The sequence below is a fragment of the Alternaria metachromatica genome (genome assembly GCF_023757995.1).
Source record: "Alternaria metachromatica strain BMP 0045 chromosome Unknown scaffold_13, whole genome shotgun sequence".
NCBI classification, from domain to species: Eukaryota; Fungi; Ascomycota; class Dothideomycetes; order Pleosporales; family Pleosporaceae; genus Alternaria; species Alternaria metachromatica.
The window spans coordinates 1-21209 of record NW_026055504.1 but is presented as its reverse complement, the minus strand read 5'-3'; the positions used below and the strand labels follow the sequence as shown (position 1 = coordinate 21209).

The window sequence follows — 21209 nt, the reverse complement described above, 5'->3', positions numbered from 1 at the left end:
CTCAGCTCGGAATCAATTGCGAAGTAGGTGTGAAGGACAGACTCCACTTTGATATAGCAATTGCATGATCTTGCTACTGTTAGTCCGCGATCGGGCCAGAGTGGGGGTATTCTCGTTCCACCATGTTCTGATCCCGGCGTGGTGCGACAGCTGTTCCATACAATCATCGCTGCGCGGTCCTACGTGGACGTGATAGTAAGAACACTGCATCCAGTGTTGAGGCTCGATATTGTGCGCAAGGCTATCGACAGAATGAGATGCCTTTTGTTTTGTTTCTTGGGTCAACTCCAGTTCGGCGACACAGTCGTTTTGGCGGATTGTGACGGGAGGGGATTTGAAGCTCGTACACGTGATGGTACGACTTGACCAATGGTGAAGCTGTGTAATGAACAGGAAAGACACGAGCCGTGCATTCGGCATGCATGAATTCCGCGCTGATGCTGCATTACGGGGTAGCTGAGGTTAAGCTGTGGAGAGGCGTGGTGGCTTGGAGGACTTCGAATGACAGGCTGAGCGATCTCCACGCCAAGGCCGACGGGCGCTAGCTTAGCGCCGATCGCAGCTTGGTCACAGTCCAGACCTCCCTTTCCGCAGCCTCCATTCAACCTTCTCCGCTTGCGATGAACACACACACACACCAGCACCGGCACACTGGCAAGCAGTCCCCCGGGCGCGGAACTGCTATTCCTGGATCGACGGGACTCCTAAACAAGCCTGGCCAAGTTGACCGGTCTCTCGCGTACCACGATGCACTAGCAATTAGCGCTTCACAGCTCTCACGCTGGCAACAATGTTCAGCCCTAGCAGGGCGAGACTGCTACGAAAGTTTTCATGGAGGGCCTGAATCGTGTTGACCGCTCGTACCCAGCCGTTGTCTAGGCATGTAGAGCGCCATCCGTAAACGAGGACTTTCCTGACTACACCTTTCCGAGTTGAGACTGTCGGTCTTCCCGAAACAGACTCTGCAACTCGTTCGTTGTGCACTCCGCCTACTGGTATCCGTCACGCGGTCGTGGAGAAGAGCAGGGAAGACCTGGGGTTATCGTGGTCGAGAAGATTCAGATGAGTCAAGATTGAGTTCAGCATCACCTACTCATATGCACCATTCGGAGATACTGATCGAATTCATCCCGCACTTGTAAATGGAGTAGTCTCTCATGTTGTTCCATCAGCATGGGCTAGTCATCCTACTGGTCGCCAAGACTCATCAGCTTTCGCTCATCGCCTAGCTCTTGCTCATACCAAGCCTCTCAAGCCATGTCTAGGCATGGATCCCATATTCTCGGCCTTTCCAGGCAGTGGCTTGAAGCAGACTACGATATGGTAAATATCGACACACTCAGGCAACAGTAGCGAGAACGCCGAATGGCGTCTCCTGCCGGCCCTAGACTTCACATCCCATTCTTGTGGGAGTACACTTGCCACGATGAGGGATGGTGAGAACGGGGGTCTGGCCGGATATCATGAAGTAGGCGTATTCGAGATCTTTTAGCTCCTGTATACCATGAGATGGGGATGTATAAAGTGTTCCAAGACGCCAGTGTACAACAGAGCATCAGCCCGATTCACTCATATCTGCTCATCTCCTGATCTTCATCCGCCTTCACTACGCCATGAAGAACTATTTTTCCATTGGAGTCACAGCCCTCTTGGCATCACAAGCACTTGCTGGCGACGACGAGTGGCTCAGCCCAGTCTACAAGCAGATTTTCCAGAACCCGCTTCCTATCCCCCAGGATAAGGCCGTTTCGTACACCTACAAAAACAAGACGACAGGGAATGAGATTGACTTCTATGAGGTCGATGTGAAACCATTCACACAACAAGTATACCCTGGGCTTAAGCCTGCCAACCTTGTTGGATACGATGGAGTATCACCTGGTCCTACTTTCCGCATGACCAAAGGTCGTGAAGCCATTGTTCGATTCAAGAACCACGGCCCCAAGGACCTTTCGGTGCATCTTCATGGTTCCTACAGCCGAGCACCTTTCGATGGGTGGGCCGAGGACACTACCAAGAACGGACAATACAAAGACTACTGTTAGTACCGGCTGTCACTGGCAATGTTCTACATAAATGCTAATAATTCTAGACTACCCCAACAAGCAGAGTGCGCGAACTTTGTGGTACCACGACCATGCCATTCATCACACTGCGGAGAACGCCTACTTTGGACAAGCGGGCTTCTACATTCTCCATGACCCTGCTGAGGATGAATTAAAACTTCCCTCAGGCTCATACGATGTTCCTCTGGCACTGGCCTCAAAGCAGTACAACAGTGACGGCACGCTCTTTGATCCGGCAAGCGAGACCGTTTCCCTCTGGGGCGATGTCATTCACGTCAACGGCCAACCATGGCCTTACATGAAGGTGGAGCCACGCAAGTACCGCTTCAGGGTGCTCAACACAGCCATCAGCCGTGCCTTCAAGCTCACTCTTGAGGACCCTTCCGCCAAGAAAGTTCCATTCAATGTCATCGCCGCAGACACTGGTCTCATGTCCAAGCCTGTGCCGACCGACAACCTTGAGATCTCAATGGCTGAACGTTGGGAGATCGTCGTTGACTTCAGCGCATATGCCGGAAAGAATGTAACGATGAAGAATGCTCGCGACGTACAAGCAGACGAGGACTACAACAGCACTGACAAGGTTATGCGATTTGTCGTCGGTTCTTCCGTCTCCAGCACCGCCGGTAACGGCGCTCTCCCAGGCTCTCTGCGTACAGTACCTTTCCCACCCAAGAAGAGTGGCATCGACAGGAGCTTCAAATTTGGACGCACCGGCGGAGAATGGACCGTCAACGGCGTCACTTTCGCCGACGTCAACAACCGCATCCTCGCAAAACCTCAACGCGGTGCTGTCGAAGTCTGGGAGCTTGAGAACTCATCCGGCGGCTGGAGCCATCCCGTTCACATCCATCTCGTCGACTTCCAGATCCTGAGCCGCACCGGAGGCAAACGAAGCGTTCTTCCCTACGAACGAGAAGCTTTGAAGGACGTCGTCTTGCTTGGCACAAACGAGAAGGTTACCGTCATCGCCCGCTACGCCCCATACGATGGTGTATACATGTTCCACTGCCACAACCTCATCCACGAGGACCACGACATGATGGCTGCTTTCAACGTCACCAGCCTTGCCAACTTCGGCTACCCCGAGACAACCAAGTTCATCGACCCGATGGAGGAGAAGTACCGCTCCAAAGACATCAATGACTACGACGACAAGCACATCGATGAGAAGTGCGCTGAGCTGGAGGCTCTAGAGGCTTACATTGAACCTGAGAAGGTTGAGCAGGCGCTTGTGGAATACTGGGCCAATGGAGGCAAGGGACCAAGCACGCTAGTCACTAGCACTCGACCAGCTTCTTCTTCTTCTTCTTCTTCTTCTTCTTCTTCATCTTCCTCGTCTGCTACAGACGCTGCTTCCTCTACGACGTTACAGACAAGTTCTACACCACCGTCTATAGCTGCGGCTGGAGTTGCTTCTTCCCCTCCGACGATAACTTCAGCGCCAAAGGCGACAAGTACAAGTACGAGGAGGGATGACAAGAAGACATCGACATCGTCCACCAGGAGAAGATAGAAGAGGGTTGAAGGTTTTAGGCGTTGCTTTTCTATTTGTACATAATTTTTCAAGGCGTTCTAGAGGCAGGTGGGATACATATCATGACGACACGACATTCCTTATATAGCGAGATCATTTCGAGAATACTCTCTTCTGAATACACTTCTACTCCATTTCCGCTGATGTGAGCATATAGCCCATGTGGGAAAGGCAATACTGAAATAATCGAAACATGTGTGCTTGGTGATGGTCCTACGACTTGTCACTGGCCGCCGCCTTTGAACAAGGGACTTGTTCAACGCGCTTATACAAGGCGATCAGCAGCCCCCTCCATAGCTCTGCTCACGATAGTTCTGCTCCATCCCGGCCCTCTGCCACGAAACCTGGAGATAGCGTTGAACATCCTACTTTCATCTTTGTTTCCACCAAAGTCCCAATTCTTGTACAGGTTCGAAGCGGCAGCGGGCCCCTCGGGACGATGTCTATCCGGATCAATCCTGTCACGTTCAGGATGTGTGAAAATGTCTTTGCCGTGGAAAAAGTTCACTGGACCCCAATATTCGCCGATATTGGCCTCTTTTTCTGTGTTGACTAGATTCGCGATACAGACATCGCCCGCCCACGTCTTCTCGCCTGGTATGGTCCTAACGGGGCGCAAGTAGTGTTTTTGCATAATGTTGTAGACTTCGCGTAGCTGATCCATCCTCATCGGTGGGTCATCTGGCCGTTTTTTACGTGTTCCAGCTTCGTCGGCGGTAAGGGTCAGAATCCGGAGCGCTACCGATGGTGCTAGGGAGGCTGGGTCAACCATGTCGTTCCAAAACGCTTTCTTGAAGGCGGGGTCGTTCCGGAACATGTCGAGAATTTCCGAGAGGATGTCGCTGCAGAGAAGGACCAGCTTTGGCGTGCAGAAGTTGAGATTGACAGCATCCGCCTCGAACCATAGCATCACCGACCGTAGTACTGCGACAGGATCCCACGTATTGTCAAATTTGTGGAAATATAGCCTGTGGTATGTGTTGCCTTCAGGGCCGACTGCATCGACTGGCCAGTTGAAAAGCCGTATCCGCTCGTTTTCCTGCCTCTTATCGCCAAAACTATTCAATAGACGGCGAGTCGATTCATCAGCTTCCTCGACGCTTATCGGACTATCATGGGTATGAAACCGATTCTCTAGCAAAGAGTCAATGTGGGAGGGAATACGGATACAACTGCTTAGCATCAGGCGTCCGCCAATTTTGCCGATCGTACGGTCTGACTTGCCCTTGATCGCCTCAGTGCAACCGTACAGAGTAAGCTTGAGCTGTCTTTGAGCCTCTGTAATATTCTGCGGTGCTTTTCCGTAGAAGAACCGTTCCGTATCCTGTCGCTGAATGAAGAACTCCAGATCAGGGAAGTGCGGGGCATCAGGAAACAGATTGTGACATATGTTATACAGATGAGCAACACTGAGTACATGGCTATACTCGGCGTCATGACCAATGGCGAATCGGCGCACGAGTGACCTTAGCACGTGTATGATAACGCCACATCTCAGGTGTTGGTCTTGCCAGAACAGGTCTCTACTCGTGACGTAAACAACGAGCGGGCGAGATAAATCTTGTTCCGGCAAACTTGTCAGGGCTTTAAGCAGTAGTTCGCCAACTCCGTCATGGAAGAACAGCACTTTGAGCTGCTTCACGATCTTTTCAAAGTAATCGAAGTGTTCGTCCCTAAGGAGATCGACAAGCGTGCTAGGATGCGTCCTGATCTCCTGGATGATGATGGAGGTCTTCGTTAATTCTCGTCGCAACTCGTTGAGCGGGTCTACCATGGGAGGCTGGGGAAAATCGTTGATATCGTTTTGGATCTGCATAGCAAAGGTAACCCAAAAGGGAATTCCTCCTCCTTTGAACATGTGTCGAATACCCTGTGTCAATCCATCTTCCGCGAAGCGACGTAAGACTGTCGACGTGTCCTCCAGGACGTAAAGCGTTGAAGCTATATCCAACGCATTAATCATATGTGGATGCATGCACAGATCTTTGTACTTCTCTCTGAGATTGTGAACCAAAACAGCTGCTGTTGGTCGCTTTGGAGCACGTTGAACGTCGTAGAGGAGCATTTTGAGACCGTTGTACACAGGGTAGAAGCAAAGAGAGGAATGTGGGCCCATAACAGTAGAAGGGACCGCCATGCGAGAAGGCCGGACAAATCCTTCGAGTGGCTGCTTTGTATCGAGTGCCTCCGAGTCGACCTCTTGATAAAGGAGTAAAGCAGGCAGACACCATACAGGAAATTTATCCGCTGGGTATTGAGGCGGACGGGAAAGACTTTCGTCGAACTCGCGTTCCTTCTGTCGCACGATGTCGATCGCTATGTTGGTAACGAAGGCTTTAGTCATAAGATCAGACTTGCCAGACCAGCGCGCCAAGACATATTTCCGAATAGACTGCATCTCTTTCAAGAAAGTTTTGATGTCTAGGAAGAAGTTTTCTTCCAGATTTGCATCCTCCACGCTGATCTCAACTGATGGAACAGAAGGTAGGTCTTCTACGACCACGGGTTGTCCGGTATTTTCCTCGGCAGCCTCCTCATGATCTTCGGCATCTTCGGTCGTGTGGTGCAATTTGAGCTTTGTAAAGCCTTGCTCTAGTGCTGTCATTTTCGATGCAGTGGACTTTCCGTTTGCTTCCCCATCTCTAGACTTGTGTATACGAGGCCGCAAGATGTTTAGTGTCCTTTGAAGGCGCGAAATGAAAGCGTCATGCTGCTGATCCGCGCAACTTTTGAGTCGATACCAGGCCGTCACCTCACGCCGAAATCGGATAGCCCGAACCAAGATTGTGGGTATGAACGATGGTATGGATATCTTTTGGGAATTATCCACGATACATTGAGCCATTGGCTCAAAGTCACGTTCGTGAACCTCATAAGTGTAAGAGTTATTGGAAGACGTTGGTACAAAGCCGCATTTCTTGGAGGTCTTCAGAAGGTATCCGGCAATGTATTTGGTGTCGCGCTTGTATTCGCTGCGGCTGTATTCGGCTTCTGGTGGCAACAACATGTTGGCAGTCGCTGCCGATATAAGTAAGATGGAAGCGCAGTGGATTGGTTAGACATTACTGTGGTTGTTCACAGATCGTCGTCACCCGTTTCCCCAAGGCTGTGGATGAGAAGTGTGAGATGAAGTAGTACAAGTAGCTTCCACAAAAAATTGGTTCCCGACACTCAATAAACTAGGAATTAAGGAATCACTACAAAAGGTAGACGAAGTGATGAGGATAGTGGAGTGAACGTCTTCGGATGACGCGGGACAATTCCTAGGTCCAGCGCCAAGGCGTCAGTGCAGACCGCCATGCGGAGACCCCAACCAGAGTTTCGAATAGTGAGCGAATCCAACCCCTTCATAGCCAATTCACCAAAATGACGAATCTGGATATGCTGCTGCTCAAAGGAGCCTCTGCGAGTAATCCAGAGGAGGGTCTCCAAGAATTGCGCTACACAATCTTGACCGAAGGCATTCCCGCCAACAGCGAGGGCATGGTATGTTCTCCACACTACCCCATGCGATCATACTGCGCATGGGCGCAATCTAGAATCGCTCAATGAATTCCGTATACTAATTTCTACCGGTCCAGTCCGAGCTGCGCATCTACATCTGGCTCATCCTACTCAACGCGCCTCCTCTTCGCACCGACGTATACCTCGATCTTGTCCGTCAAGGCGCCTCTCCCGCGCACGCCAAAATCCAGAACGACACCTTCCGCACCTTCCAGGGAGATCCCCTCTTCCGACGACGCGTCACTCAGAACAGCATTACGCGTGTGCTCAACGCCGTCGCGTGGAGGCTGAACGATGCGCACGAAGCACGCGTCAATGGCTGGCAGTCCCCACCAACACTATCCGAGTTCGGCGGCAGCCCAGATACCTCGATGATGTCGCGGCATTCCCTCACTGCGGGTACGCGTACAGAGGCGTCGACTACGAACGATGCGGAGCAGATTGGTTACGTGCAGGGCATGAATGTGCTCTGTGGACCATTCTTGTACGCGGCGAGGAGTGAAGTCGAGGCTTTCACGGGCTTCGAACGGCTCATTACATACGAGTGTCCGGGCTATGTGAGAGGATCGATGGAGGGAGTGCACAAAGGTCTCGCGTTGGTGGATAGGGTGCTAGAGGTGGTCGACCCTAAGCTGTATGGCCATCTCATGGCACACCACATGGAAGCCAAGATCTACGCTTTCGCATCCGTACTCACCATGTGCGCATGCACACCCCCGTTACCGGAGGTGCTACAGCTCTGGGACTTCCTTTTCGCATACGGACCACATCTGAACATTCTGTGCATTGTGGCTCAGTTGGTTCTGATCCGAGGGGACATCTTGAATAGCCCAAGGTGAGTACAATCTACACACATATCCGAAGCAAGACTGACGTATTCATAGCCCCAACACGATCCTACGTAACCTGCCTGGTCTTAACGCTCAGAAGATCGTCGCCGTGGCTATGAGCTTCGCCGGCAAGATACCTGAGGACATGTACGCTGAGATCATCAACCACGCAAAGTGAGCTGGTGTAGAACGGGGAGACTGAGATATGACACTGCGGTTACGATGTATGATACGACTTAACGATTAGATGATACCCACGAGAGATAGCTTGCGCACAGCAATGTATGAATGTTATGATTAAAACCCGATTCTTCTAGTTGTGAAACTGTTGAACACTATGTGCATGCGAGCAAAATGCGGAATTGCTGTTACAACGATCACGGCAACGCTCATGGGATGTCAGCATCATCGTCATCCCCACCAAAGCCAAAGCTAAACCCTCCGACTTCTTCCTCCTCGTCTCCCTTCGTCAGCTGCTCCCACTTGCCCTTTCCCTTCTTCCCCTTCCTTTCCAACTCCGCGAGGCCCTCCTCCAGCAACTCGGGATGCTGTTCCTGGAGTCGCTCTACGAAAAGCTCATAGGCGCGATCACAGACATCTTCCTTGAACCCGCTTACTTCGCCGCGCTGGTCACGCAGGAAACCTAGTACATCAGGCAATTTCTTGCGGGGTACAAAGTTCTGCGTCAAAGCGAGGCTGTCTTCAAGATTGAGCACTAGGTGGAACCAGCCGGACGGTACGTAGAGGACTTCACCAGCGTAGCAAATGCCTTCTTTGCAGCCGGGCGTTTGGCGGGCGAGTTCATGGAAAGTGAGCATGTATTCTGCGATGCTGAGCGGAGAGGTGATCTCGGATTGATCGTCGCTAACGATGACACCGGGTGGAGGTTCGATGCCTGGGCCGGCGGGGAACATGAGCCAGTACTTGCTGCCTGTCAAGATTGCGTTCCATGCCGAAGTTGCGTTTGGATCTTTGTGGAACGTAGAGCCGCTGCGCTTGGGACCCATGATCATCCATCGGCAGTCCGGTCGGTGTTCACCTAGGACACTGAAGAGATCGTCACCGAAACATGTTGGGCTCCAGTATGCGGCTTCTTTGGAATGTGGTGCCGCTGTTATGTCTACACCGGTCTTCTCGGCGAATGCGCGATCGAAGAGGTACAGGGGTGACTCGTCGGCGTTGTCGTGCATGTAGGACATGTACTTCTTCATGGGCCAGTCTACTGCTTCCGCGCGGAATTTGGTTTCTGGGAATTTCTCAAGGAGGTACTCTGGCGTCCAGGTACCGTATACAGGCCATTGCTTGACAGGTGTAGTGAGCACAAAGGGCTTGTCCACCCAGGTTTCGGCGTACTCTTCGTAAGTCAGATCTGATAGTCGGGCTATCTCATTGTGTTTCGGGATTTTGACCGCGTAGGAGTTTAGTTCTGTGTGGGCGCACTGAAATGGTCGGTAAAGAGTGTCTGAGAAGAGGTTGGTGCATGATATTGAAGTGACGTGCTCTCTTGGGATCTTCAGATAGGTTGCTCGCCAGGTCCCACGCCACTCAAAGTCTTCAGCTGGGGAGCTGTTTGATTGTTAGCATTCGATTGGAAAAAGTGTGATTGTCTGGTATTTTCAACGCAAGCAAACGAGTTATGCATGTTGAGCCAGGTATAAAGCAGAAGCAACGCTCTATTCCGTTGGGAAAATGCAGTTTCGTATATACCACGAACTTACGCATAATCGACTTGAGTAACAATCTACCACTCGGTTCCGGGGAAATTTAGAACGCCCTAAGATGATCTCGTCTCCTGCACCTCCACTGCCGAGGCGCGGTCAGGCGTGCAGGCACAGTCATACCGATCCAAGAGAGTTTACAAGGAACGCCTTCCTTCACATACACCGCCTGACCGATTACATGACTGGACGATGACTGGAAACTTAGGGATGACTGTATACGAAAAAGATGGGAAATGCAATATGTTGTGTATAGCAACCGTGGTACTCACCTTACGAACAAAGCCCGCCATAATTCGTCCAACCTCGTAAAGGCATACAAAGCGCGGCATGTACTCCCCAAGCGTATCAGAACGTCAGCTTCGAATGACTCAAAGATGTGGCTCAGTAGCTCATCGGGTAAGCTGGCGAACAGTCCGCATCTCGATTTGATATTCTCGGACGCAGTATACGCATTGCCGGCCGGCTTGATACGCAGAGGATGCGAGGGGACTGCGATTGCCGCCACCGCCACATCATCGTCGTCGCTCTCAACTTCAGTCGCCACAGAAGTCTTGACTCTTTTCGAAGGTCGTGATTCGACAGTGGCAATGCCGGGGTGGTCCAGGATGCCGGGCGCCATGTCAAAGATGGACCGGGCACGATGCTTGGTGTTTGCTCAGCGCAGACGTTTTCGCGGCTGCAAGTGGTCTAGGAGGCAAACCAAGGGACAATGAACAGAGTCATAGGCTGACACTGGAGCGAGCCAGTGGAAGTGAAGGCGGACCTAAGGTGGGAGCCGTGGGCGCATTTGAACTAGCGTGCTTTTGGCACTAGCACACTGCTGAGATTTTTTGTGGCCGACCTCTTAAGCCAAAAAGCGCCCACCTTCTCTGTCCCTCCATCACCAAATCCACCACACAACCAATACACACACTACCCTAGATACCCATTTGATTCTCTTGCAGAGGATCTGGTATCTAGCTTTTACTACACAACTTTTACACACGCGGCGGCATCCAGAGGATCCTCCGCTTTAACCCCGCCACGAGCAACACTTCGACTACGGTCCCGCACCAGTAGTCGCTCCTTCCAGTCGCAATCATGGCTGACAAAGGTCTTGAGGACGTGCCCGAGGGTGAGTTGTGCCCCGAGTGCTGTCCCGCCGCTCCTCGAAACTGCGCGCCCCGCAGTGCGAGGGCGGCGGCGACGATAGCCTCACCTGCAAACATTTCTGCGAGCCCAGGCTAACCCACGCGCAGGCCAGATCGAGTCCAACTACGATGAGATCACCGACTCCTTCGACAACATGAACCTGAAGGCTGAGCTCCTCCGTGGAGTCTACGCCTACGGTTTCGAGCGCCCCTCTGCTATCCAGCAGCGCGCCATCATGCCCGTCATCAAGGGTACGTTTGCCCACCCCCACCACCGCACAACCCAACAAGCGACTGACATATTTTAGGCAACGATGTCATCGCCCAGGCCCAGTCCGGTACCGGTAAGACGGCTACCTTCTCCATCTCGACCCTCCAGAAGATCGACTCCAACGTCAAGGCCTGCCAGGCGCTCATCCTCGCCCCCACCCGCGAGCTCGCTCAGCAGATCCAGAAGGTCGTTGTCGCCATCGGTGACTTCATGGACGTCCAGTGCCACGCCTGCATTGGTGGTACCAGCGTCCGTGACGACATGAAGGCCCTCCAGGACGGCCCCCAGGTCGTTGTCGGTACTCCCGGCCGTGTCCACGACATGATCCAGCGTCGTGTCCTGAAGACCGACCACATGAAGATGTTCGTCCTCGACGAGGCCGACGAGATGTTGTCTCGCGGTTTCACCGAGCAGATCTACGACATCTTCCAGCTGCTCCCCCAGTCCACCCAGGTCGTCCTTCTCTCCGCCACTATGCCCCAGGACGTCCTCGAGGTCACCACCAAGTTCATGCGCGACCCCGTCCGTATCCTTGTCAAGAAGGACGAGCTTACCCTTGAAGGTATCAAGCAGTTCTACATTGCCGTCGAGAAGGAGGACTGGAAGCTCGACACTCTGTCTGACTTGTACGAGACCGTCACCATTACCCAAGCCGTCATCTTCTGCAACACCCGCAGGAAGGTCGACTGGCTCACCGACAAGCTCACTGCCCGTGACTTCACTGTCTCGGCCATGCACGGTGACATGGACCAGGCCCAGCGTGATGTTATCATGAAAGAGTTCCGTTCCGGATCTTCCCGTGTCCTCATCGCCACTGACCTTCTGGCCCGTGGTATCGATGTCCAGCAGGTCTCCCTGGTCATCAACTACGACTTGCCCGCCAACCGCGAGAACTACATCCACCGCATCGGTCGTGGTGGACGTTTCGGACGCAAGGGTGTTGCCATCAACTTCGTCACCGCCGACGATGTCCGCATGATGCGCGAAATCGAGCAGTTCTACAGCACACAGATCGAGGAGATGCCCATGAACGTGGCTGGTAAGTGTTCATTGTATCCCCGTACCTCAGGCCTGATTACTAACGTGCTCGACAGACCTCATCTAAGAAGTGGTGCTCTGCTATCTTCTCATCGCCGCCTCACTCTGCCCACTAACGCTTCGGTGGTGCATTGGATAGAGGCGGTGGTCTTCTAATACGAGTACGCCTGCACGGCCAGGGGTGCTCTCTGTTTGGTCCGGTTCAAAAGTGGTTCGAGGTTGGACGAGTAATCGTCTATACATCGCGGCATCTTGGCGTTGGTCTCTCATGTGCGAAATGATTTCCCTAAAAGAATGTCTGCATATGATAGACTTACGGTGCGTAGTTGACGGATGGGTCCTGTTTTGCAATTTCATGCTACTTTCCTATGTCCTCGGGGATCTGCTGCACGTCGTCAACGCATGCTCACGCGGTGGGATATGTAGCACTTCACCATGGCCACGCATGTCGATGATAACGATCGGGAGTTTCCTTTCATATAGAGATGCTATTCAATTGCATGAAAGTTACTTAACTTGCTCTTCGCCATACAACCGAGTGATGTGACTACTGTCCACGTCGACTAATGGCTGACGTGACGATCTCCACACGGCATCTATTTAAGGCGCGGGAGATTCTGGGGCTGCCACGAGGCTCCTGCATGCCGCCTATCGATAACCTCGGTCCACGACCCCACTGAGCTTCACGCTCCCGACGCACGCGCATCCCATGAGACCGACAGCATGGCTCGCCCAAAGCAAAGCTATTGCGACAATGGCGCTTTCCCAAAGATCTGTTGTAAGTACTCTATACGATTGCGCTCCGCAGCAGGCCTTCATCTTGCTAATACGCCCAACAGCGCGCCTTGGACCGCCTCCGAACGTATTCCCCTCCGCCAACGCAATGGTATAACTGCCCCCTTACGAGACGCGCGGCTGTCTTAATATTGCTCTTTCCGGACCGGCATGGCGAGCTCAAGGTGGTCCTCACGATGCGCAGCGCGCAGTTACGCAACTATGCTGGACAGGCTGCGCTGCCCGGAGGTACTGCATCACACATGGGAGTTGGATTGGACGTGCATGCTGACACGGTTCAGGCAAAGCAGATACACTCGACGAGTCGCCGTGGGACGTCGCACGACGCGAAGCGGACGAAGAGATTGGGCTGCCCATGAATGAGGAGAAGCTGCGAGGATTTACCGTGGAGCACCTTTGCGAACTCCCTGCGAATCTCGCAAAGACCGAACTCGGAGTGCGTCCCTGCGTAGCCTTTCTGCGTCCGGCAGAGACATCCTCCGACGTGCCCGCTTCCTCGGACACGAACAGTCTCTCCGTAGAAGAAAGGCTCATGCCGCGACTCGACCCTAGGGAAGTAGCAGCGGTCTTCACGGCGCCGTTTCACAACTTCCTGCGCAAAGGGTGGGAGGGTGAAGGCCCGCCACCGGTGCAGAAAGACGGTAGACCCGAGAAATGGTATCGAGGCTCTTGGACAGACTGGCACGAGTCACGCTGGCGAATGCACAATTTCTACATGCCACGACCCCCTCCATCTCCGACACTCCTACGTAATTCCGCGCGGTCCTCTCCGCCATCCACACCAGAACCTTCTTCGCATCAAACTTTACCTGATGGAGATGACCCTCGCCCAGAGCCTAGCGCAATCGACAGCCTCACCACGTTCAGAGTATTTGGCATGACAGCAAGAATACTAGTCGATGCGGCCCGAGTAGCATATGGCGAAGAGCCTGAATTCGAGCACAACAGCCACCACGGAGACGAGGAGATGATAGGGAGGTTATTGAAGATGGGCAGGCTCAGTGAAGTGAGGAAGAAAGGTGAGGTACTTACGCGCGAGGTACTGAAAGAAGCCAGTAAAATCTAGAAGATTAGAGAAGGCGAAGTCAGCCAGACAATCGTACCATTATACGCCACGACATATCACAGACAACGGGGGAGGCATGGTATAGGTAACCGCTACACTTTAATACTAACATGAAGTATCCACATTCTTCATTTATGCCTGTTTTGTCTTTCGAAGCCAAGGTCGCCATGTGGACCTCGCCCAGCGGCTTCCAAAGATACGAGGCGACAAGGCTCGTTGGGCACAGGGAAGGATACTGCTGCACGATCCATCTTGACACGATAAGATTTTTTACACATGGGCATCGTCGGGAAGGCGATGACATCGTATTACCACGGCGATTCGGGTGATCTCGGGCGTTTTCTTTTCAACCCGAGACCTCAGCGGCGTTACTTCAATGAGAGGATTCTGCAGCACATGCGAAGGCCAACCACACCAAGAAGCACCTCTCTGCATGAAACCGTGCCTCTACAGCATAAGTGCCTGAAAAGCAATCAGTATACAACGCCTTTAAACGCTGCCAGATAAGGGGCTGGCGTAATTTCTCTACAACCAGTGACGACACACATGCATCTGCTTGGCGAACTCTTGTCTCTTCCGCAGTGCTCCGCGACGCGCCGTCCTGTCCGCCCGCGAGCGAGCGACGGAGTGCATTTTGTGATCAAAGCGATGTTGACATGTGAAAAGCCCAACGATGGTCCTTGGCAGTGCACGGCGCAGCCCGCTTTTTAGCGTTCAGCCTCAGGCCCAGGTGTAGATCATCATCATCCGGCAGCTCTTGCCCCGTTGGCCATCTTCACATGCCCTTGTTCCTTCCTTGTCTCCGATCATTCACAATTTGCATCGCCTTTGGGCTCTGCGTATCATCGACGCACCGACATACTCAGCACTGCCATGAACACTGGATCACGGCCCGATTGGTCGACTCAGGTCGGATTTGAAAAGACGTTGAGTGCACCGCCCACGCCCAGAGAGCAACTCATCATTACAGACCCACCGGACGCGACGCAGTGCGTGTAATCCACTCACAACGAAGACAAGCCGGAGTCAAAGTTCGCAGGCCCTCAATCAGTTCCCACCCTCTACAAGCAACCTCCAGGCTTGTACGCGCTCACCTTGCGGCGGCATCAACTATACGGGCAGGCTTCTGGAACGCACGTGGGGACTCGGCGCTTTTTGAGGAATGACGATAAGTCGAGATAGGCTTTTTGCCTAAGGCTTAGCCTTGGCCGAAGCAGAGTCAAACACCAGAGTGGAGCTTGGGCGAGGGTTCTGGCATTGTTGAGACAGCTTCGAGCTTCCACCCGATGATCTTGGCCCGACAAGCTTCGCACACACGCAAGCAATCAGAGCCGCCAGTGTCAAACTTCCCTCAACCTTATTTGCGTTCTAGTATGCGGCTGTGGCTGCATCGGGCTGCGAAACGGTGGCCCCTTGTTTGGTTGTGTCTTGCGCGGGATGCTTGGCAACGAAGCCGACGCAACGGGCTCCGCTTTAAGCGTTTCGTCATCCGTTTCGACGCCCCTTTTTGGGTGCATACAGTCTATCTGACCAAGAGCGCGCCAAGACATAGCATGCGCTAACGCAAACAGGTAATTTTCGAAACATAGTATACTAGCGTTATGCTACCTAAGAGAATTAGCGCACTTAGTAATAAAATTTTTAATTTAAACAATTCTTAGATTTATTCTAAATTAATTTAGACTAGATTGCACCTATATTGTAATATAGAGCCTTCTTCGCCTATATTTAACGCTAAGCCTAAATTTCTTAACCTTAACGCATTAGACCTAGATATCTATAAGAGATTTAACCTGTATTTATCTAGCCTTAGTAAGGGTAATAATAGCAGTGTTAAAGACTAGGTTAAGGTGTGTAGTTAAATCGATTCTAGAACAATTCTAGACTTATTTAAACTAGAGCACAGTTTAACTTACTTCTAGGAATAGCAGCGCGCCTCTCTTAGAGGCTAGAGTTGTTAAGTATACTATACATCTACTCTAATACTCTAGTACAGACTCTAGAGGCTATGCCTATATTATTTAAGTTTTAAAAGTAAATAGGCAATATCCTTTAGTTAAGAGAGTATTATAAGATGCTAAAAGTGTAAGTAGCCTGCGCGGACCGTTTCTAGATTAATTTAGAACTAATCTAGTATAAGTAGTTTTAATACTGCAGAGCTAGCAAGGTAGAGAAGAAGAAGACTTTTAGCCTCTTTTTAAATTTAACTACCTTAAGATAGGTTTTTAAGTACTCTAGTGTTAAGACGTACAAATACATTTAGAATTAATTACAGAATTTTACCTACTTACAGGTAGATAAAGGCCTATATAAGATACTTAGGCAGATAAAGACGTCTATAGGCTAAATTAAGCAGAATAAAGAGAGAAGAAAGGCTAGAAGCTGCTTTAATAAGCTTTAGCGTTAGTTTAGAGATAGTATTTGTACTAATAGAGAGAGTTCCTGTAGTCTAGAGTTGTTTTAGGTAGAATTAATAGTATGTATAGTTAAACTGTTTCTAGAACAATTCCTAACTAATTCTAGCAAGTAACAGGGCCTGCCTCTTAGTTTATTACCTATAGCAATCGCGCTCTAGGTAATATAGAGCACTATATCTAGAGAGTACCGCTAAGAATTAATATTGCCTACCTATAAGCTCTTCTAGATAGTAGGGCAGAGAGCTCTTATAAGAACTATAATGTAGTTAAGCTCTAAATCTCGCGCCTAAAAGACTGTAGTAAGTTCTTAAAGAATGTTTCTAGATTAATTCTAAACTGTTTTAGGTACTAACTATGCCTAGAGTTAAGGCAAACTTGTTCTACAAGACTATAATATAGTAATTAATATTATTATCCCCCTATATTTTGAGCGGGTTCTATACTTTGTAGTAGTTTTAACTAGTATACACTAGCATATACCCCCTCTACCTTAGTAGCTAGACATAGAATTAGTTAAGAATATAGTTTGTATATTCTAATTAATATTAATGCTAAACACTATAAGATATAAGCTATTTCGTAGATATTAATCCTAAATCGTTTCTAAACTGTTCTAGCTACCTTTTTATAGTCTAACTAGTTCGCCTTCTACTTAAGGCAGCGTAGAGTTTTATTAATTAAGAAACTCTATACTGCTTAGGCAAACAAAGACCGCCTTGCAAGAATAGCTACTACCTAAAGGTTAATTACATTTTCTCTAGGCGCTAGCCTAGAGGGGGTTCTTTTTAAGAGAAGAGTAAACTATTCTAACTCTACTACTATAAGCGCTATCTAAAATGTTTCCTAAACGTTTCTAAATTAATCTACGCAGGTATACATCCGCTAAATCTTACTAGCTAGTAGAGGCTATATTATTATCTAAGTGTAGGATAAGTAAGCTAAACTGCTTATAAAACAAGAGACCTTCTAGGTAGACATGTCTTTTAAGCGCTACCGCGATAGTTAGAGAGAAATTCTTTTTACTACTATGCTAAAGGGCTACAAAAAGAGTATGCGAATCGCTTCTAAATTGATCTACAACTAATCTACGCAGTTATTACATTTAGGCGCCTTACTACTAACGCTAAGTCCTCTAAGATATACTAAAAGGTATTTACTGCCTTCTTCTAGACTATTAAGAAGCGTTTAGGTTAGCTAGTACGATAGCAGCATCTCTACGCACGTAGTTTCTATAGTATCACTATTAATATAGACACTAAGTAGATAGCTAGTAAGTTAAATTAATTTACGATTAATCTACGCTTATTTTAGCTTAGGATTTAGAAGGTACCTTGCTAGTCTTAACTAGCTTAATAGAGACTAGAAGTACTACCTTAGCTACTGTGTGAGATTCTGCATTATTTACTTTCTTCGCACTATTAACAAGGCTTGTTCTAGTATACTATATATTAAAGATTCTTTGTAGAGTAGAATAAAGGCGCTACTTACTGTAGTAAGCTAGACTAAGTATTTTAAGTTGTGTAATCTGCTTATTAGTAAGTAGTCCGAATTAATTCTAGAACGTTTCTAAACTGTTCTAAGAAAATGCTCTAACACCTGCAGCTAAAGAATAGGCGAAAAACAAGAAGAACTCTGTTATTACTATAGGATTAAATATACACTATAGCAGTATGTCTAGAGCTACCTAGAATATACTAGAATTCTACATAAATGCTGCAGAACAAGCATATGTAAAGAGCTATCGCACTAGCCTAAGACACAAGCTTCTAGTTAGCATTAGACTATATATTAAATTAGTCCTAAATTGTTTTATAACTAATTTTACACAGCGCTATATAGATAGACCTATAAGACATGTAGAAATACAAGATCTGCGAAAAGCATAGTGTTAGGCACAAATTAAGGCAAAATTTAAGCCTAAGTAGCTGCTTTTATAATAACACAAGGCGAGAAAAGAGTAAGTGTTTAGTTATCTATGTATAGATTAATTCTAAACTATTTAGAGCGCAAGAAACAAGAGAAAGAGAATAAAGAGAAAGATAATATTCTTAAATTACTTAAATTACCTAGGCTATTAAGATAGCGACCTCGCTAGCGCCTAAGCTTCTAGCTAGTAGCGCGGCGCTCGCGTACACAGATATTCTAGTTATTACCTTTAGCTTTATCCTCTTTTAGGGCTAATTTATCGCTAGCTCTGTAAGTGTAACTGTTCCTAGATTAATTTAGAACTAATCTACGCAGAGAACGCTCTAACCTAGATGTAGACTTAGAAGAAGAGGAGCGCGAGCTTAAAAGAGAGCGTAAAAGAGCAAAACTTTAATAAGAAAGGAGGTTGCTTTAAATCTAAACTAAGAAGGCTAAGTTAGAGCTCTAAGAAAGAGAGCTGTAGGTTCGCCTCTAGCGTAAATTAATCTAGAACTAGTTAAGAGGAAACTAGACTAGTCTTAGAATAGTTAGCATAATTAAAGAGTTTTTAGCGCTAGATAAAATCTACTAAAACCTGCCTTACTCTCTAATTCTATCTTTCCTACATTAAACATAGCGAGCAGAGTTCTTTCTAATAAGGTTTGTCTCTGCCTAACTAATTCTAAATTAATCGCTAACTGTTCTAGCCTGCGTATGCCTAATATGCTGCTCTTACTATACTCCTACGTAGCTTTACAGAGTTTAACCTTAAGAACTTAGAGAGAAGATATATTGTCTTCTATAGAGAACTCTTCTATTACGCGAAGTATAATAAAAGCTTCTTAAGTCTCTGTAGTGTAAGTCTAATAGTCGCCTAGAACTCTTTGTAGATTAATTCTAAACTAATCCTAGTAGCGCTATAAGAGAAGATTAAACCTTGTTAAATACATTTGCAAAACCTACCTCTAGTACTCTATTATGCTAAATCCTGCTAGCGCAATGCCTCTATAGACGCACTACGCTACCTATTACTTCTTTTAAGAGGTAATAAAGCGCTACAACAACTCTAGAGTAGTAGAAGAGGATACTATTGCTAAGGAGTAGATTTAAAATAAACTTCAGAATTATTCTCTAATTAATCTAGAGCTAATTTAACCTGCTGCCTAACTAGCTACCCCCTCTACTAAACTCTTGTTAGAGGTGCTACGCTTTGCATCTTTAAACAAGCAAAAAAAATAGAAAAAGAGTAAAATTAATTTCTAATTAGTTTACCGCCTACTACTTAAAAATAACAAGCCTTCGCTATGTAAATTCTGCTAAAGCAGAAGATTTAAATGTAAGCCTCTTTTTGCTATTTAAACTTTAATTAATATATATTTTACTTACTAAAATATAGCTTATTGCCTTTATTAATAGTGTTACAATACCCCTACTTTTTAAAACTTGTAGAGAATATAATTAAAGTTATAGTTTTATTAAATTTATTTTGTACATCTATTTATTCTTGAATTGTTTCTTAATTGTTCTATAAACAATCCCACTACAGTTTTAATTCTTATTACTATTAGACTTAGAAGAAGTAGCTAGGCTCTTAGGCTTAGAGGTCTCTCTAGAAAGGTTGCGGAAGAACCGCTAAGAAGTATATACAGCGAACTTATTGTAGAAGAAAGTACAGTCTAAATTTTATTAGAATTAATTAAGAAACGTTTAAGAAATAATTTAAATAAAGCTTACCCTCTAGGTTTTTAGCGTTAAGGCCTTCTACGTTGTACTCTTAGTAAGAGAGGTTGAATTTATTATCTAGGTTAGAGAAATAGTTCTAGATGCAATCTATTATAAGGTCGTAATTAAGCTATATTAGTTAGAAACGATCTAGAAACGTTTAAGAAATAATTTACCTAAGTTTAATCTTTATTAAGCTAAATAGCATTCTAAGAAGGGCTATTATCCTTCTTCTCTTCTTCCTCTTAGCTAAGGATAGCGCTCTTATCTTCTTGTTTCTGCTCTTCTTCTTCTTTCTTATCTTCTTCTTCTTCTTCTTCTTCTTTGTCTAAATCGTTTAAGAATTAATCTAAATCCTCTTTAGCGATAGAGGGAGAGAGGTTAGCAATTGTGTTGTAGTTAGCTATAATCTAAGTATAGAAAACTAAGCGGAATTAATTTAGAAACGATTAAAAAATAATTTAAACTTACCTAATTCAAGCTAAATTAGCTAGTTAGAGAGTATACTAACCTGTCTAGCTATAGCTATAATTAATCTATAGGTAGCGAGTAGGTAGTTTCTAAGGGAGGCGCGGCTAGTAAACTTCCTCTAAAAGAATAGTTAGAATTGTTTAGAAAACAATTAAGGAACAATTTGTACCCCGCAAAGGCTACTACTAATGTTAATTATATAGTACAGCTAATCTATATAGACAATAGGCTAACCTTGCGTATTTATAGTAAAGGCTAGGTAACTAAACAGCAGCTAGTTAAGCTGCAGGAATTACTTAAACGCGGGCTAAAATTTATTAGAATTAATTAATAAATAATTCTAGAACGTTTTATACATTGCCGCGAAGCATATCTATAACTTAGTAGGCTATAATTTAGCGTAGTAGGTGGCGTAAGATTTAGTAGCTTAGTTAGTAGTGTAGGTAGTGTAGTAGAGTAGTGTTGTTGTTGTTTTAAAAGAATTGTTCTAGGAACAATTCTTAACTAATCTGCTAAGGCACTAACCTAGCGCGCGCACAGGCCGCGCACAGACGCCCTAGCGCCCTAGCGCCCTAGCGCTCTAGCACTCTAGCCTTCTAGCACTCTAGCAAACTCTAGAGCTAACTAATCTCTAGATTTTTTAAAGTTAATATATACTAATATCTTACTAGCTATTCTATCTATTAAGGTTCTACTAAATATACTTATTATATTTTATTAAATTAGTATATAATAA

General features: G+C 47.5%; 6 protein-coding genes across 6 annotated transcripts; 4 read left to right on the top strand and 2 right to left on the bottom strand.

The window, feature by feature from the left end:
- Positions 1–1613: 1613 nt before the first annotated feature.
- On the top strand, positions 1614–3582 carry J4E83_006037 (uncharacterized protein; the record flags this gene model as incomplete). The annotated part of the gene is made up of 2 exons (XM_049332952.1): positions 1614–2040; positions 2093–3582. The coding sequence occupies 2 exons, from the start codon at positions 1614–1616 to the stop codon at positions 3580–3582; spliced, it is 1917 nt and encodes a 638-aa protein (XP_049187642.1).
- Positions 3583–3868: 286 nt separating this feature from the next.
- Positions 3869–6208, bottom strand: J4E83_006036 (uncharacterized protein; the record flags this gene model as incomplete). Its single annotated transcript, XM_049332951.1, has 1 exon — positions 3869–6208. One exon carries the CDS (start codon positions 6206–6208, stop codon positions 3869–3871), a length of 2340 nt encoding a protein of 779 aa, XP_049187641.1.
- Positions 6209–6969: 761 nt separating this feature from the next.
- Positions 6970–8115, top strand: J4E83_006035 (uncharacterized protein; the record flags this gene model as incomplete). Its single annotated transcript, XM_049332950.1, has 3 exons — positions 6970–7089; positions 7185–7942; positions 7992–8115. The coding sequence occupies 3 exons, from the start codon at positions 6970–6972 to the stop codon at positions 8113–8115; spliced, it is 1002 nt and encodes a 333-aa protein (XP_049187640.1).
- Positions 8116–8326: 211 nt separating this feature from the next.
- On the bottom strand, positions 8327–10277 carry J4E83_006034 (uncharacterized protein; the record flags this gene model as incomplete). Its single annotated transcript, XM_049332949.1, has 2 exons — positions 8327–9503; positions 9928–10277. 2 exons carry the CDS (start codon positions 10275–10277, stop codon positions 8327–8329), a joined length of 1527 nt encoding a protein of 508 aa, XP_049187639.1.
- A 461-nt stretch (positions 10278–10738) lies between these two features.
- TIF1 (translation initiation factor eIF4A) lies at positions 10739–12164 on the top strand (the record flags this gene model as incomplete). Its single annotated transcript, XM_049332948.1, has 4 exons — positions 10739–10772; positions 10897–11040; positions 11097–12098; positions 12154–12164. 4 exons carry the CDS (start codon positions 10739–10741, stop codon positions 12162–12164), a joined length of 1191 nt encoding a protein of 396 aa, XP_049187638.1.
- A 642-nt stretch (positions 12165–12806) lies between these two features.
- On the top strand, positions 12807–13958 carry J4E83_006032 (uncharacterized protein; the record flags this gene model as incomplete). Its single annotated transcript, XM_049332947.1, has 3 exons — positions 12807–12875; positions 12937–13120; positions 13174–13958. 3 exons carry the CDS (start codon positions 12807–12809, stop codon positions 13956–13958), a joined length of 1038 nt encoding a protein of 345 aa, XP_049187637.1.
- Positions 13959–21209: the final 7251 nt, after the last annotated feature.